The sequence below is a fragment of the Sabethes cyaneus genome, chromosome 3, assembly GCF_943734655.1.
Source record: "Sabethes cyaneus chromosome 3, idSabCyanKW18_F2, whole genome shotgun sequence".
Taxonomy (NCBI): Eukaryota; Metazoa; Arthropoda; class Insecta; order Diptera; family Culicidae; genus Sabethes; species Sabethes cyaneus.
Window position 1 is genome coordinate 104,955,849 of NC_071355.1, and position 18,542 is coordinate 104,974,390.

An 18,542-nucleotide genomic window follows, 5' to 3' on the forward strand; every position below is an offset into this window, starting at 1 on the left:
TTCTAGGGTTAACAAGGGGGAGATATATGAAGAGGTGTATCCTAAGGGGGCATATCTAATTGATCATTTAACAAAAGTAGCCATTACTTCGCGGCCGCAGAACATGTGACCTATCCCACCCCCCTTCCCCCTCGTTAAAACTGGCAGTTTATACACTGTATAATAAATTCGTCTTATATTAGAGTGTTTATTCAAAGCATCTGAAATTTCCTGAGAAAAATAAAAATTAGTTTAAATTATTTACCAGACCTATGATGCTGTTTGCTCCAAAATGGATGATGCAATCTAATCTGTCAAAATATTGTGCTTAATAGTAAAGGATGTGAGTGTACTGGTGTATTTTTATTGTATATGTGAAATCCAAAAATTGGATCGATCATTATGGCTTGGCACAATCTCACCCCCGTAAAGCTCGAAAAGTACAAAGTTTCGAAAAATATAATTTTCGTAATCAAAACTTATCCAACGCATAATAACCTTTCAATACATTGTAAATGATTAGTTTATATATATACCTTCAAAATAGCAAGTTGATACGATTTCTTGTTTGGGTTGGTTTATGGGGGACATTTTTTACAAGCGTTATTTCAGAGTGATGAAGTGGGAACCAATAAATGAGCGAATAATCGTTGCCAGATTTAGAACACGGGTTAGGAACCTTACCTATGCGCCAACAGATGCTGCCGACCTGCAGGAGAAAGAGAGCTTTTACAGCCAGCTGAACAGCGTGGTTGAGAAAATCCCGAAGGGGGACATCCAAATTCACATGGGCGACTTCAACGCGAAGATTGGCTCAAACAACGCGGACCTTGAACGCGTCATGGGACGCCATGGCCTAGGAGAGATGAGCGAAAACGGGGAGCTGTTTACGGAATTCTGTGGTAATAACGACATGGTCATTGGTGGATCGCTCTTCCCCCATAGACCAGTACATAAAGTCACGTGGGTTTCCCGCGACGGCCGAACAGAAAACCAAATCGACCACATCTGCATCAGCCGGAAATGGAGAAGGAGCCTTCTTGATGTACGCAACAAACGCAGCGCTGACATTGCATCCGACCATCATCTTGTTATCGCTGAGATACGTCCACGCGTCGCACGTGTCCAACGACGGGAGGAGAAAGTTGGGTGCCGCTACGACGTCCGCCGATTGGAGAATCCTGAGGTGAAAAGGGCCTTTGTTGAACAACTTGAATCTCGAGCCTCGGAGTTGCCATCTGGTGGAACCGTCGAAGAGCAATGGACCGGCATCAAGAACGCCTTCATCATGACCAGTGATGAAACCCTCGGCAAAGCGCGCAGTGGGCGGAGGGAGTGGATTTCGGATGAAACTTGGAGGAAGATCGACGAGCGGAGAGAGGCGAAAGCCGGCATTGAGCGAGCGCGGACCAGATCGGCTAAGACAGCTGCCCGTCAACGATACGCCGAACTGGAGAGGGCTGTTAAACGTGCTTGTAGGCGGGACAAGAGAGCCTGGACTAACTCCCTAGCCGAACGAGGAGAAACCGCCGCCGCCAATGGTGATATCCGTTTGTTGTACGATATTTCTCGCCGCCTTAGTGGTGCCAGGATGAATACAAAGATACCGCTAAAGGACAGAGCTGACCGTCCAGAACAGCTTAAGCGATGGACTGAACATTTCGAACAACTCTTCCGAGTTTCAAATGTCAGAGACCAGCAAAACCAGCAGCGTACGACGCCTACAGTTCGTCGAATAAATCGCGTGAACTCGGAGGCGCCATCGCTGGATGAAATTGTAGCAGCCATCAAGAGTATAAAATCCAATAGAGCGCCAGAGATAGATCGTATTTCAGCCGAAATGCTCAAAGCGGACCCATCTTTGTCAGCCCAGATGATGCATCAGCTTTTCAGCAATATTTGGGAAACCGCAACTTTTCCGGTGGACTGGATGCAGAGCATATTGGTCAAAGTCCCTAAGAAAGGAGACCTAACGGAATGCGGTAACTGGCGTGGCATCACGTTGCTCTGTATTACTCTCAAAGTACTCTGTAAGGTAATCCTCAACCGGATCCAGGAGAAGATCGACGCTACTCTCCGGCGGCAGCAAGCTGGATTCCGTGCTGGCCGATCATGTGTAGACCATATCACAACGCTCCGCATTATATTGGAGCAGATCAACGAATTCCAGGACTCTCTTCTGCTGGTGTTCGTTGACTTCGAAAAGGCGTTCGACCGACTCAATCACGAAAACATCTGGGGCGCACTTAGGCGTAGAGGAGTTCCAGATAAGCTAGTCCATCTCATCGAGGCTCAGTACGAGGCGTTCTCGTGCAAGGTTTTGCACGACAGCGTCTTGTCCGACCCCATAAGGGTTACTGCTGGCGTGAGACAGGGCTGCATTTTATCACCGCTTCTGTTTCTCATCGTTATGGATGAGATATTAGTTGGAGCAATTGACAGTAGACCAAATCGAGGATTGCCTTGGAATCCTCTAACGATGGAGCAGCTAAATGACCTCGACCTAGCCGACGACATTGTCTTGCTCGCACAACGCCGAAACGATATGCAGAGCAAGTTAGACGACCTCTCCGAGAGCTCCCAGGCAGCAGGTCTCACAGTCAATGTAGCGAAAACTAAGTCTATGGTAGTGAACACTGACAATTCCACCAACTTTACAGTAGCGGGACAACAAATTGAGCAGGTAGCCGTCTTTCAATATCTTGGTAGCCAAACAACGCCCGATGGTGGTACCAAGACTGATATAGCCACACGGATCAGGAAGGCCAGGGGTGCCTTTGCAGGTCTGCGAAACATTTGGCGCTCAAACCAGATCACTCTACGTACGAAAACCCGAATCTTTAATTCAAACGTTAAATCCGTACTGCTGTATGCCTGCGAAACGTGGTGCGTCTCAGCGGAGACAACGCAAAAACTGCAGGTATTCATTAACCGGTGCCTGCGATATATTATTCGTGCCTGGTGGCCTGATAATTGGATATCCAATGAGGAACTCCATCGTCGGTGTCATCAACGGCCGATAGCCACAGAAATTCGTGAGCGTAGGTGGAAGTGGATCGGACACACCTTGAGGAAAGGAGCGAACGAGGTTTGCAGAGCAGCACTCGACTGGAATCCACAAGGACAGCGTAGAAGAGGCAGACCCAGAGGCTCATGGAGACGGAGCTTAGCCAACGACATCCGGGCTGTAGACGAGAACCTGTCCTGGTGACAGGTAAAAGCCATGGCGGGTAACCATCAGCAGTGGAGATCTCTGATTTCATCCCTTTGTTCTGCCGGACCGGCGGACATGGACACATAAGTAAGTAAGTAAGTTATTTCAGAGTATTTTTGATCGCGAACTTTGAAACTCTGTTTAGGCTAAATAGTTTGCTAATATCATTTGTGTTCCATTCTAAGTTATGAATAAATATGTTATTTTCATCATCATTTTGAATTAAGGTCACCAGTTTCTAAAGATATAATAAATTTTCACAAATAAACATTTTTATTTTTTGGCACAATCTCACCCCCGTGGCACAATCTCACCCCGGATGGCGGTATTAAAAATGGTCCGAAAAAGTGAACTTTTTTATTGCTGCGGGTGAAACGAACAATGTGTGGGGGTAAGATGGACAGGTATTCTAAATCGTCCCAACTGAGAGCATGTTATTATTTTTGACCATTAACAAACTAAATACGTAAAATATGGGGATGTAGCGTGCAAAAAGGGTATGAAAAGGAGAGAGTTACCTGGAAGGAGTGTCAAACATAGCTCTGGCTCACTCAAGCTCCCACCTGGCGCTTCCACGCAGAACTAAGTCAAATGATGACGGTCGATGGCCTTACCCGGAATTGCTTCATGTACTTACTAAAGCAGCTAAGCTAGAAGGTGCGAACTAGTGCGCCTGTCCTCCAGGTGAGGGGCGGCTCACACAGCGTCTGTCTCGTAACGGGCGGCTGAATATGAAATGCTGTATCCCGCAAGCTATGCCTAAGATGGCAGACCCATCAGCGGGATGTAGGTATCGCGACCCCGGTGAGGTAGTATACCGAAACTTCAATTACCACGAACAACGAACAAAGAAATTCAGGACGGAACAATCGGTATAGGACACGGCAAGGGACAAGGAAACGATTAAGGGATAATGATTGGAAACTTGGTACCTGGAATGTCCGAACTCTCCATGAACCGGCACGGGCTGGCTTGCTTGCTCGAGAGCTGCATCAACTCGGAGTGGAGATCGCTGCTATTCAGGAAGTTCGGTGGCCAAATTCCGGAGAAAGGGAGTTCCGTGCAGTAGACCCTATTGCAGGCACTTCTTTCAAGTACCACATCTACTACAGTGGCGGTAAGAAAGCAGAACATGGAGTCGGTTTCGTAGTGTTGGGGAAACAAAAGCAACTTCTTCAACTATAGCCTAATCAATTTATACGCACCGACAAATGATAAATCCGATGATGCTAAAGACGAGTTTTACGACAGGCTTGAGAGGACCTATGGAGAGTGCCCAAAACACGACGTGAAAATCATCATCGGAGATGCAAACGCGCAGATCTGGAGGGAGGAATTTTTCCGTTCAGTTATTGGAAGACATAACCTGCATCTGTCGATCAATGATAACGGTCTGAGGCTCATAAATTTTGCCGCGGCCAGAGGGATGGCCATCCGTAGCACCTACTTTCCACGTTTGAATATTCGGAAACAAACCTGGAGGCATCCAAATGGAGACTCTAGCTCTCAGATCGATCATGTCTTGATTGACGGTCGACACTTTTCGGATGTTATCGATGTACGGTCTTTTCGTGGACCAAATATCGACTCTGACCACTATCTCGTAGTGAGTAAGATTCGCGCAAGGCTGTCGAACACGGCGAAAGCTCGCACTGAGAGGACGCTGCGTTTCAACATCCAGCGGTTAACGGCAGACGGCGTAGCAGTGGAGTACGCCAGGAAGCTTGACCAGCGAATCGCAGAACAGCAGGTAGAAGAAGAAGATATAAATGGGCTGTGGAGGAACATCCATGGTGCCATCCAAACAGCAGCGAGAGAGGTGGTAGGCACGACGCGTGGAAGACAGCGTAACAGCTGGTTCGATGCCGAATGCCAGAGAGTGATAGATGGAAAAAACCAGGCCAGGTGTCGCATGCTCACTGCGGCAACGCGTCAAAACAGAGAGAATTTGAATTCTACCTACGCTGGCATTTTACACTTTCTCGCTCAATAATTCTGATTGTAACTCTCAGCCAAGACGTTGCTCTTTAGCTACGCCATCTCTGTTCTTATTAGTTTCCAAGCGTTCCATGCAATCTTTTCTTGAAATTTCGCCATCTCACACAGCCATTTGAAAAGTTTCATTCTTCAATCTGTGTCCAATGTGCCCGGGTAAAATCTGTGTAAGTTCTTCTTTTTAAAGTCAATAGTCAGCAAAAATCCACACTATAAATGTGCTGCTTTTTCAGTGTAGAGAAACCGACAACTTTATATACACAAATGACACAAATTACTTGACAAACAAAATATTTGCATACGTTGTGAGTAGTTAAATGTTAAATGTTAGACTTGTATAACTATGTTAAAAATTTTGTAAACCAATAGCTGTCCTGAGGATGAAGGGATACCCTTCGAAACGTCGACATTAAACGAAATATAAATATTTTCGCACGGAACCCGTGACCAAAAGCCAGTACCACATCTATAACAAAACCAACGGTCGTTTTTATTATCATCGAAAACAGAGAGAGATACAGAGAGACTAGAGCTGCGGAAAAAAGAATCCATCGTCTAAAGAAACGTGAGTACGAGGAGCACGTGCTCGCCGGCGCAGAGGAGCGATACGCGAGCAACGACACATGGAGTTACTATAAAACGGTGAGTTGCAGGAATTTTACCATGCCTGTGATGTGCAGTGATAGTGCTGGCAACCTGCTTACCGACAAAACGGCGGTAGCAGCCAGGTGGAAGGAGCACTTTCAGACACTATTGAATGGAGAGGTAAATGCGGAGATCAGCAGGGACAGGATAGTAATTGCAAGCGATGGTCAAGCTGTGGAGCCACCAACACAAGTGGAGGTTAAGAAGGCAATGAGTGAGCTGAAAAACGGTAAGGCTTCTGGGAAGGACGGTATCCCGGCTGAACTTCTAAAAGCGAGGAGCGAGCGGCTGTACGAAGCAATCCACTGGATCATTGTCAGGATCTGGGAAAAAGAACAAATGCCGGAGGAGTAGTTGGAGTAGTTGGATCGAGGAATTACATTGCTCAATTCTGCCTGCAAGGTGCTTTCCCGTATCCTGTTCTGCAGACTGAGACCGTTAGCGGAGTCCTTCGTCGGCGAGTAACAAGCTGGTTTTCGTGAGGGTCGCTCCACGACGGATCAGATGTTTACCCTGCGTCAATTGCTAGACAAGTTCCGGGAGTACAACTTGCAGACACACCATCTGTTTGTGGACTTTAAAGCGGCGTACGATTCAGTTAAACGAAATGAGCTGTGGCAGATAATGCTAGAACATGGTTTTTCGACTAGTTACGCTGATTCGTGCGACGCTAGACGGATCCAAATCATGCGTTAGAATAGCGGATGAGACCTCAACTGCTTTCGTGACGTTGGATGGACTGAAGCAAGGGGATGCACTCTCTAACCTGCTATTCAACATTGCCTTGGAAGGTGCATTACGAAGGGCAAACGTGGAAAGGAATGGAACTATCATCACGAAATCTCACATGCTTCTAGGTTTTGTGGATGACGTCGATATCATCGGAATCAACCGTAGAGCAGTGGAAGAGGCCTTCAGGCCCTTTAAAAGGGAAGCTGCGAGATTGGGACTTACCATTAATACCGCCAAAACGAAGTACATGGTTGCTGGTAGGGAACGTGGGAGCCCAAGTGGTGTTGGTGCCGAGGTGGAGTTAGATGAGGAACGATATAAAGCAGTGGAGGAATTTATATACCTTGGAACACTCGTGATATGTGACAACGATGTAAGCCGCAAAGGGAAACGACGAGTTGCAGCCGCGAATCGGGCTTTCGTCGGATTACGTAGCCAGCTGAAGTCACGTAGTTTGCAAATTCGCACAAAACTGGCGCTCTACAGAACACTAATCCTCCCGGTGGCCCTTTACGGACACGAATCATGGACGCTAAAGGAAGCTGATCGGCGAGTGCTTGGGGGTTTTGAGCGTAAAACTCTGCGATCTATACTTGGTGGCAAAATGGAAAATAGAGTGTGGCGCAGACGCATGAATCACGAGCTGTACCAAGTATACAAATATGCTGTTATAGTGAAGGTAGTGCAATGTGGCAGGCTGCGGTGGGCTGGACACGCGGCCAGAATGCCCGATGAAAGAGTAGCCAAAACTATTTTCAGCAGAGAACCAGGAAGAGGCCGTAGACTTCGAGGCAGACCCCGCACCCGGTGGGTGTGTGCTGTCGAAGACGATGCACGTTCAGTTGGTGTTCGTGGGGATTGGAGAACGGCAGCCCAGGACCGACGGTGCTGGAGGACCATAATTCGTTCGGCGCAGGATCGGTAACGGACCGTTGCCACTAACCCTACTAGCACACTTGTTACAAACCAGTTGTAGCTACCGAGATATGACTAATTCTAGTCATAAATAAGTTGCTGCAACAAGAGGTGCCAAAACTGTGCTGCTTGAGAAAGTAAGTAAGCGTGCAAAAAGTGAATGGGCCAGTCCCCCTCCCACCAGTGGCAGCCAATCGTAAATTGTTTGACAGCGGCAAAGTGAACCAGCATTCTAAAATCTATTTCATGCCTGGCAGCTGCTAATTAGTTTAAAGTCCACATTTGCCGGTTAAATTTTCATTTATATGCATGAGATATTACTAACAAGCAAAATCAACAATTTTATTATAATATGTTCACTGACCATCTTACCCACACTAACAGTTGTCCATTTCACCCCATAATTATACATTTTTTTTAAATGTTCACGATTTTTCATATGCAAATAAAATTACCTATTTTTTCTTGAAAAGGTTTAAATCGAAATACTTCATGTTATGGGTAACATTTAAGAATTAAACCACATAAAAAGCTTAATTTCGATGACAAAAAATTACATCCAAATGCAGAATCACTTCCAATTGTCAGTTTTTCTGTACTTTATCAAAATCTGAAAGTTCTAAATGATGATGGGAACGTTCGGACATCATAAGATAGCAAGATGGTTGGATGCGCATCAAAATATTTACGAATTTTAATGCTTAACTGGTAGAATCAACCACCTGTCCGTCTTGCCCACCCTGTTCGTCTTACCCGCAGTTTCCCTAATCGTAACGCGTAGAAAATAAAACAAGAGAATATCATCATCATCATTTGCATGAGTAGCGACGCACCGAGGGTACAGCTAATAATTATATAAAAAACTATTTAAGTCGCCATAAACATCAGTTTACCCTAGCAACACAAAATTAGCCTAGGAGTTAGTGTATACGTACCTTCAGTAAAGAAAACATGAGCAGCTTTGTATGTTGGCTTAGCGGGATTTTCAAAATCTCTCATTAGTAATCGTATAGAATCTTCCGAAGGCGTAATCAAATAGACTGCTTCGATGGCTGGTAACGGTTCCCTTTTTTTATTTATATCTTCGACAACTAAAATGAGATAGTATAAAGCAAGTTTTTTAAAACGGAATTATTTATTGAATCTTATATATAGGGGAGTGTCGTCGTGGTTGGGCCACGTTTTGGAATTCGCCCATAACTTTCGTTTCAAAAGGAATTTTGGAAATCTAAATACATCGTGGCAAAGGTCTAAGAATAAGGTATATTTCCGGAAAGTTTTGAACTGATTGCTTGAAAAATAAAAAAGTTATAGGTATTTACGTGAAGACAAAAAATGTTGTCATAGTCGGGCCATGTTGTACAGCTTGGGCCACCGCAGAAAATCTAAGACATACGTATTGAAATTCTATACAGAGGCATGAAAAGAATGAATTCCGTGAACAACGGCTCATATATGCACAAATACCCTATTTTTAATTGCATTTTTGCGAAATTTTGGCGATCTTGTAAAATCAGTATTGCTACAATTGCCTTTTCCGAATTGTACAACTACAATGAAATAACAACAAAAATCTAAGTATTTATCGTATTAATTTTGCTTCATTTCATCACATTTTACGTGACTGCAGTGGTTGGAGAATTCGCGAAAAAGTGATCATTTGAATCGATGAACATCCCTCATGAACACACACTATTCGCCTGCCTCGCCGATAATGCACGCATCAGCTTTTAATTTTATCACGAACAGAACCTCAATGTGAACATCAGAATTCAGTCAAAAATTGAATATTGAACATTGAGTGTGTTCGATTTATCGGATATAGAATGTCCGAGGACGCCAGAAAGTATTCAAAATAATATTACCACGAAAAGGGAATAGTTTAAAGTAGTGTTAGTGGCTTTACAAGCACCAGAAAGCAGCAATTTGCACTTCTGCGTTGCTCACGATATTCGTATATTCAGCGATGCTACGAAGCGTGAGTGTATGTTGCTCATTGTTATAGACGAATTGAACCACTCGCGTTGTTGTTTTATCATGATAAAAACCGTTTGCCGATGCTCGACGTATCTATTCATTTTGCGAGTTTTCCAACCTCTGCGTGACTGACATTCTCTAGCGATTATTGCGCTTCTGCGCTTAAAATTATGGTGGCCTAACCATAACTACTCAAGTGACCCGACCTGTACAAATAGCGCTTTTCTAGTATTTCACCTTAGCCTTCCCAAACACCTTACTGGAGGGGATTTTTCTATAGTCTACGTGTGCAGCACAACACACTTCATACATTTTCAAAATTTATCTCGATAATTGCATTTCATGAATCATTTCCTGAAGAAAAGTTCATTGCGCGTGGAAAACTTTTGACGTAGGACTACGTCTTACGGCAAGTTTTGAGATAGGGTGTCATTCCAAAAAATCGAAAAATGCGAGCGTCACGAAAAATGAAAGGTTTTGAGCGCTAATAGCTCAGCGGTTTTCCGATCGATTTTCAATATTCTTACACCAATCGATCGGAAAATCTTCTAAGAATTGACCCAAATGAAGAAAAGTATGGATTCTTGATGTTGAACTATTGAAAAATTAAAAATAATGAACCTATGTTGTACCAGAATTCTCGCTTTGTGATTGGTTGGAAGATTCTTTACGATGATCTAAACCTATACCAACTTGATATCTGTGCTTGGGAAGTAAGCCAAAACAAGTGACAAAGTTTCCTCATTTCAACAAGATTTCTTAACACCGCGGTTAAACCTAGACTATTTTGATGTCCTTGCTTGGGAAGTATGCCACAAAGAGTGACAAAGCCCCCTCGTACCAACAAATTTCTTACGAACGCGATTAAACCTAGTCCAATTTGATGTCTGTGTTAGGGAAGTGTACCAGAAAAAATGACACAAGTTCATTGCCCCAACAGATCGCAAATTCTTTACTGCGAGACGATTAAACCTCGGCGAATTTGATATCTGTGTTGGAAAAATGTACTACAGCTGTAGTGTTCGGTTATAATACGACTCTGTATGAATACGCATGGTTGCCGTTCCATTAGAAGTGTAGTGCTGTTGATAAAATAGGATTGAATTGGTAAAATCCCTTCAACGTGGGGAATCATGGGTAGGGTAATAAAAACAATCTTTAATTTCAGTAAGGTAGCAGGAAAGCAATAGTTTGTGTTCTTGATTTTGTTAAATTGTTTTCAAATGAGGGGGTTAGAAGGAAAGGGGTGTAAGTGACAAAATTGAAAAAATCGAGATAATGATAGGAAATGATACTTTGAGCATGGTTTTATGCATGCTAGAAAATTCATGTCAAAATTTTACCGTTTAATGACTTTTTTAGAAACATGAAAAAAAGAGCAAAATAAAAGTTGGGTTTCGCTTGGAAGGAAAGGGGTGTGTAAGTGCAAATAACATTTTCAAAAATGTCTTATATCTCCCAAAAATTATAAAATGCTTTTCCAAGATTTCAATAGAAATTAATAAAGTGAAGTTAACAGAACCATAGTGCGCCATTAGTTTTGTATTTTAACCTGACGAATTTTCTAGCTGACTTCTAGCTTAACTTTGGATCCGATTTTCTCGAAATATACTTTTTGTCACTTACACCCCTTTCCTTCTGAGCGACTCAAATGTACAATCTTTTGAGAATTGAACGTATGCAATGTTACTACTTTGATAAATGTTACTTACAACGCATGTAGCATGTATATATGTTGCATATAGCATGTATACATGAAGAATCGAATGATTACAAGCATGAATACATGCTACTATCACTACAAAGACACTTACGTAGTCCTGCGTCACCTATATATGCGGTCGTGTCTTATACACAACCCCACTGATTTTTTTGTAAGATTTAGTCACTGAATTCAGTACGGGTGTTTTGAATACACGATTGAAACTCACAATATTGTGAAAAGTTAGCTATCACAGTAAGAAGTTTTACAATGATTGTATCTTAGATATCATGAGTTACTAAAACTGTAAAATCGTGATGGCCCGACCATAACAGTGGCCCGACGATAACGACAATACCCTAAAAATGGATTTCTGGCTGTCTGTCTGTCTGTCGGGATGTTCCATATAGAATCGAAAACTACTAAACCAATCGCCGTGAAAATTTGCATGTAGAAGTTTTTGGGGCCAGGGAAGGTACCTATGATAGTTAGAGACCCTTCCTCCACTAAGAGGAGGGGCTCCCATACAAATGAAACATAAATTTCTGCATAATTCGAGAACTAATCCAGCAAATGGAACAAAATTTGGCATGTGGGTGTTTTTGGTGACAAGAATTTTTTCGATGGTAAATTGAGACCCCTCTCCTCTTTAGAAGGGGAATTTTGACTCCTCTCCCCTTTAAGAGGGGGGGGGGGGCTTTCATACAAATGATATACAAATTTCCTCATAACTCGAGAACTAATCAAGCAAATGGAACCAAATTTGGCATGTGAAGGTTTTTGAAGGCAAGAATTTTTTCTACGGTGAATTAGGACCCCTCCCCATTTTAGTAGGGGGGGGGGCGACTCCTATACAAATGAAACACAAATTTCCTCATAACTCGAGAACTAATCAATCAAATGGAACCATATTTGGGATGTGGGTATTTTCGGAGACAAGAATTTCTATGACTTAGGACCCCTTACCTTTTTAGGAGGGGGGCTCCCATACATATGAATTACAAATTTCCTCATAACTCCAGAACTAATCAAGCAGATAGAAGCAAATTTAGCATGCGGGTGTTTTTGCAGGCCAATTTTTTTCTATGGTGAATTGAGACCCCTCCCTTCTTTATGAGGAGAATTATGACCCCTCTCCCCTTTAAGAGTGGGGGCTTCCATACAAATGAAATACAAATTTCTTCATACCTCGAGAACTAATCAAACAAATGGAACCAAATTTGGCATGTGAAGGTTTTTGGAGGCAAGAATTTTTTCTATGATGAGTCCCCTCCCCACTTTAGGAGAGGAGGGGGGGGGCTTCTATACAAATGAAATACAAATTTCCTCATAACTTTAGAACTAATCAAGCAAATGAAACTAAACTAAATGAAACTAAAGCAAATGAAACTTTTCTATGGCGCATTGAGACCTCTCCTCTCTTCAGGCGGTAAATTATGACCCCTCCCTCTATAAAAAGGGACGCTCCCATAGAAATGAAATATATACAAATTTGCTCAAAACTATAGAACTAATCAACCAAATGGAACCAAATTTGACATGTGGGGGTTTTGGAGGCAGGCATTTGTTTATGATGGTTTTAGTCGCCTCACCCCTGTGGTAGGGCGATAAGGACTATCATAATACAAATAAAGCAGAAATTCTTGCGTAATTCAAAAACTAATCGAACTCGAGAAATTTTAGACTCTTTCATAAAACATTAGTCAAAAACAAGATCACCAAAAACTATCAATTATTTTATTTATTTTCCTAGGTCTACTAACCTCTATTAATTTCTTTCAGTTGGGTCCGAACGAGCGACAACGAGTAAGGAGAGAATAACCCCTGTTCCTCTTCGGTGGAACAATCAAGATGGACTGTACGGCTTCTGTCGGAAGAAGCAAACAAGGCAACGGAATAAGGATTCCTGGTGGACACCTTGCTTTCACAGGATCACTACTTGCAGAGCACTAGGTTGCTTCTGCAGACTCACTGGGGTGGAAACACTTGCACTAGAGTCAGGACTATTACTGTTCTTCACCTTTGGACTACACTGCTAGTAAAACACTGGTACTGGTTATCGAATATAAACGCGGTATATTTCACTTCAAACTTAAATTCTAACGTACAAGGAGCGCTGTCTTAACCTAAAGAGCACAAATCGCACAAGCGATTTATTAAAATACATAATGATGTACATTGGGGCGAACCAACCAACGGTTGAAAGCCCCATCAAATAGTAAATAAATAAATAAATAATGTACATAAGTAAATACCCCCACCACTCGCATTCGATGTTCCACGGGAGTTCCATTAAATGGTGCAAATTCGTATTGGAACAAAAACGGCTGCGCAGATAAAGTTCTAACTAGATCGTTGTCGACTAAGCGGGTGCAGTACAAATGTCGCATCGGTAAAGCAGAAGAAAGGCACGTTGATTAAACAGGACAAATGTCACTACGGTGAATATGAACAAATGTCGATAATGCAAAAGTATGATTGTCGATGTTGCAGAAACAAGATGAATGTCGATAATATTGCGATAATAAAACAGTTCAACTTCCAACTGGAACAACCCCTGCGAAACGGTACTTTCCACGAAAACATTTTCCGCGAAATGGTACATCCCGCGTAAGGTTTTTCACGAAATGGTATTCTGCGAAACTCTATATTCCGCGTTATGGTCAACCGAGAAGTGGTGTTCCGCAAAACGGTATTCGGCGAAATGTTATATAATCATGGCGTTTTAATGCTATCCGCTTTATTTTATTAGGCTAAGCAATGGGGGGAGTTGTTTTCTACTTTACTGTGAGGAGAATTTGTATATTAAACCACCCATGAACTCCTCAGAAACTTGCAAAACTCGAGATTGTGACAAAGGTCATCTGAGATTCACGATTTATGAACAATACAGTTTATTTTGTGGCAATGCGACGTTTTTCGGGTCAGCTAGTAAAGAATAAAACGTTGGTTTTATTATATTATATGGTTGTTTACATCGTTTTCGAGTGTTTGGAAATTTTTTTTTGAATATTTTATAGTGTAAACCGTTAATTTTATCTCTATATTCAGTGAAATCCCGCTATTTGGACGAATAAGTATCTGCACAAATTGAAGTTTAGTTCGGTTCGACCGTGTGTGATATCAATTTCGATTGTGCTTCTGGTCGTGAGCAGTATGACTCATACGTGCATTTTTGGTCCAACGCTTATTGTTTGTACGTGGCAGCATCCAACGCAAAATGGATACAAAAGTGTGTGGAGAATGTCACCTACCGATCAACGATCTGGAGCCTGTGTGTTGTGGCCAGGGCTTCGACCGATCCTTTTTTTCTACCGCAGTCACACCAACGCGCATTCAAGTTCACACCGTCCGTTTAGAGGTGGAATACGAACGCTATGCATAACACAACTGGCAGTTTGCTCAGTCAAACGCCGATCGCACGCAGCAGAACGACCGCGCTCTAAAATTTGTTGACATTTTTGTTTCGTTCAAGTTGCCTTTACCGTTTGGAGCAGCGAATGCCTGCAAAACAGTCAAATGATTGGCAATCACCACGCTAACGAAAAGCAACCGCACAATCGTATGATTCAATACTACAAAAAACAACCACTACATGTGCATGGAAGAAGTCGGTCGGACTCCGTCCAATACAAACGAATATTTTGCTTGCGTCGGACCGACGTCCGGGTGACAAACTATTACTGTGAGCAGCCGATTTGGAGACAAAAAGAGAAACGAAAAAATACGTCACCGTATGCTTCCAGTCAGTTTGCAGTTTATATTCTCAAAGAGCAAAGCAAAACGGGAGATTGACTGTTTGCTTCTGCAGAGATGCCGCATGAATTGTAAGACGGCAGCAGCGCAAGCGGGAGATTGACTGGATTCAAAAAAACAGTCAAATGATCGTTCAAAAAGCGGAGTTTGAATGCGGCAAGTTCGCATTCACGGCAGTCACATTCAACTTGCGATCCCTTTTCAAGCCCTGGTTGTGGCTTTTGCGAATCCCTTTTCCACATCGGACAGCAATGTTGTGGATTCAACGGCAGTGCACACAAAGAGCTGTTCAATCAAGGGAAAGCTATCTTCATTTGCACAGCCTGCAAAGTGGAATTGAATGGAAGAAGCATCCGTGCATATTTAGCCGAGAAGTTAAATTCTGTGTCGGGACCACCAGATAATGCAGTATCTAATCAATTCCAACAGTTGGTTGAAACCGATGGATCGTTAAGCGATAAAGTGGATCGTCTTATGCAAAGTCGTAATGAACAGAGCTCGACTGTCACATCATGGCCCAAACCGGGTGTTAAACGCCGACGAGCTGATTCTGATCGAGCTGCACGTGATTCGACTGACCGTGGCACCAGCACGATCGATTTTAGTGATCTGTCGGTTACGTCTATTACTCCCGCTCCCCGTCCGGCTAGATGGTGGCTGTATTTATCCGGCTTTCAACCGACAATAACCAATGCTGATGTTACGAAAGTTGTGTCTCGCTGTTTAGGTCTAAATGAAACCGACACTTTTGACGTCACTCGTTTGGTTCCAAAAGGAATTGACTCGTGCAACTTAACATTTGTATCGTACAAAATCGGATTGGATCCACAGCTCAAGCATTTAGCTTTGACTGCCTCTTCCTGGCCAACTGGACTATTATTCCGGGAATTCATTGATATGCTAAAAAACCGATATACTGGATCGATGGAAGTGATAAATCCGCCCGAAGCTGTATGATTGATGCCATGCAATTATTCTTAACTGCTGATGATCGGAATGCTTGCATTTCTGATAAAACTTTGACCTCGTCCACGTGCTGTTTTAATATTCCTGCTGTTGCTGTTTTGGATCCGGGACAATTTTTTACAGGCATTATGGAAGCCCCTGATCCCTCTGACACAGTCGAGCTAGCTGTAGAAACCTGCCACAATCGTCGTCCCGGTCCTGTGTTCGGAAGTGGTGACGGGGTCTTCCAGCCTGTGTCCTCAGGCAAGTATGATTGTATTCCAGAGCTGTCGGTACCTGATGATTCCTTGCATTCCAGTATTTCAAATCACGGGTCAGCTTCTCCACCACATCGGTTGCGGATTTATTACCACAATGTGCGCGGGTTGCGTACAAAAATCGACTCCTTCTTTCTGGCGGTTTCTGAAGGAGACTACGACGTGATAGCACTCACCGAGACGTGGCTCGACGATCGCATTTTCTCAACGCAACTATTTGGTGATCTCTACACTGTATTTAGGAATGACCGCTCTCATCGAACTAGTCGAAAAACACGGGGTGGAGGCGTACTGATTGCTGTTTCTAACAATCTAAATTGCCGCATTGATACCGCTCCTATCTTCGACACTCTTGAACAATTATGGGTGATCATCGAAACATCGTGTTCGGTCGTCAGCGTAGGCGTTATATATTTGCCACCCGATCGAAAATCTGATCCTCAGCTCATTCAACAGCATATCGATTCAATAGGAGCAGTACTGATGTGTAAGGATCCTCATACACTGGCGTTACTATTCGGTGACTACAACCAGTCTGGTTGGAGCTGGCACATTACAAACAATGGTCTGCCTATAGCGAATACATTACGGTCGCAAATGCCTCTTTGCTGCTGTGCCCTGCTAGATGGTTTCAGTTTGCATGGGCTGACTCAAATCAACACAATTTTGAATCGGGACGGTCGCATGCTTGATCTTGTTCTTGCAAACGAATTGGCTATGTAATACTGTGACGTATCTGTGGCACACGAGGCACTGGTCGATTTAGAAGCTGTTCACCCTGCTATAATTGCGTCACTTAATATCCTATTACCTGTGCGGTATGACCAGCCGTCGCAGAGCTCAATTTTGAATTTTCGTCGGGCCGACTACATCGAACTCTGTGCAGCCTTCTCTGAGGTTGATTGGAATGCTCTTTTGGATACCTCTAGTATCGACGATGCGGTTTGTTCTTTTAGCAGTGCCATTCAAAATGTCACCAATCGGGTAGTTCCAGTATGTGGACCATTACGGAAGCCAGCATGGTCCAATGCACGCCTACGTTCGCTTAAGCGTCTTCGATCGGCCGCGTTGCGAAAATATTGCTGCCATCGCTCACCGTATTACAAACATCGGTTCAACACTGCAAGCAACCGGTATCGTAGTTACAATCGTTATCTTTACAATTGCTATGTGAATCGCATTCAAGATCGTCTTCGCATGCAGCCTAAACAATTTTGGTCGTTTGTGAACGCGAAACGAAAATAATGTGGATTACCCTCTTCTATGTTTATGGGCAACTGCATCGCTAATAGTGAAGGAGACAAATGTGACCTTTTTGCCGAGCATTTCAAACATGTATTTACCGATTCCATCGCATCTGCTACAGAAATTGAAGAAGCCAGTAGGGGAAACAAGGGAGACTTGATCCCCATTTTGTTTTATGTATATTTCTCAAAAGTCTACTAGAAAAAAAACCTGGGTTTTCAATTTTTCGGCAGTTTACAATACAGCTTACTACCTACAATTTATCAATTAGTGATACGTAGCGCTTAACAAAAGATATGAGATATTTTGGAAAGTACAGAAAATTGTACATATTCAAAATATGCGGGAGACTTGATCCCCCGTCTAGGCACAATTGATCCATTTGCAAATATATATTTTTAAAGCTCAACTTTCATTTGAAAGTTTTATTAAAATAGGCCTAGTTCATATAGTGTCATTATTTAGTGTACAACAGTTTAATTCAAAAGTATAAAAAGTGTATAGAAATCGTTAAGTGCATCGATCTGTAAAAGTATAGCTTTGGACATCTTTTATAATTTGCGACGAGAACTTTTTCGTTAGGTTTTAATTTTCGAAGCATTATATTTTTCCTGTTTAATAATCAGAGCGGCCTCCAGCTTCAATTTCGTTGGTGCATCTGTAAGGATGTGTATCTCCTCGTTTTCTTACTCTTCGCATATTTTTACATGGTGATGCCTTCGGAAATGGTTTTATATTTACAGGTGTTATGATAATTGTATTGTACGGAATCATCGATTTTGGTACCTGATTAATAGAATTCTTCAAAGAAGATGAGTTGTTTTGTTCAAATGAAATCTTTGTCCGAGCAGTCTTTCTTCATCCTTGGAAAATGCACAGGTTGCTCCTCCGTAGTCCGGTTGGTAGATGAACTTTTCAGAAGCATTTTTTCGCTCTCTCACATATCGCTTAAGTGTCATTACATTCAAATTGAACATTTTTGCGGTCGTTCTGACCGGATTTCCAAACTATTCGTGATTTTTACATAACGAATGTTTACGATATGGAGAATTGTTCGTTTTATTATTTACGACATAACGGCCTCCAAGCTCTTCATTTCCTAACAAAAGGATCAAGTATCACTGAAATTATGTGGATCAAGTGTACCTGCCGTAGTAAG

The 18,542-nt window shown here is 42.8% G+C and overlaps 1 protein-coding gene across 2 annotated transcripts in view; it reads right to left on the bottom strand.

The window, feature by feature from the left end:
* The window catches only part of LOC128743215 (protein ROP), a 94,020-nt gene that overhangs the window by 66,832 nt on the left and 8,646 nt on the right, over window positions 1–18,542 (bottom strand). For both annotated transcript variants that reach the window (XM_053839745.1, XM_053839746.1), the window contains exon 3: window positions 8,416–8,571. In XM_053839745.1, coding sequence (XP_053695720.1) covers window positions 8,416–8,571 — 156 coding nt within the window. The remainder of the gene's footprint in view (window positions 1–8,415; window positions 8,572–18,542) is intronic.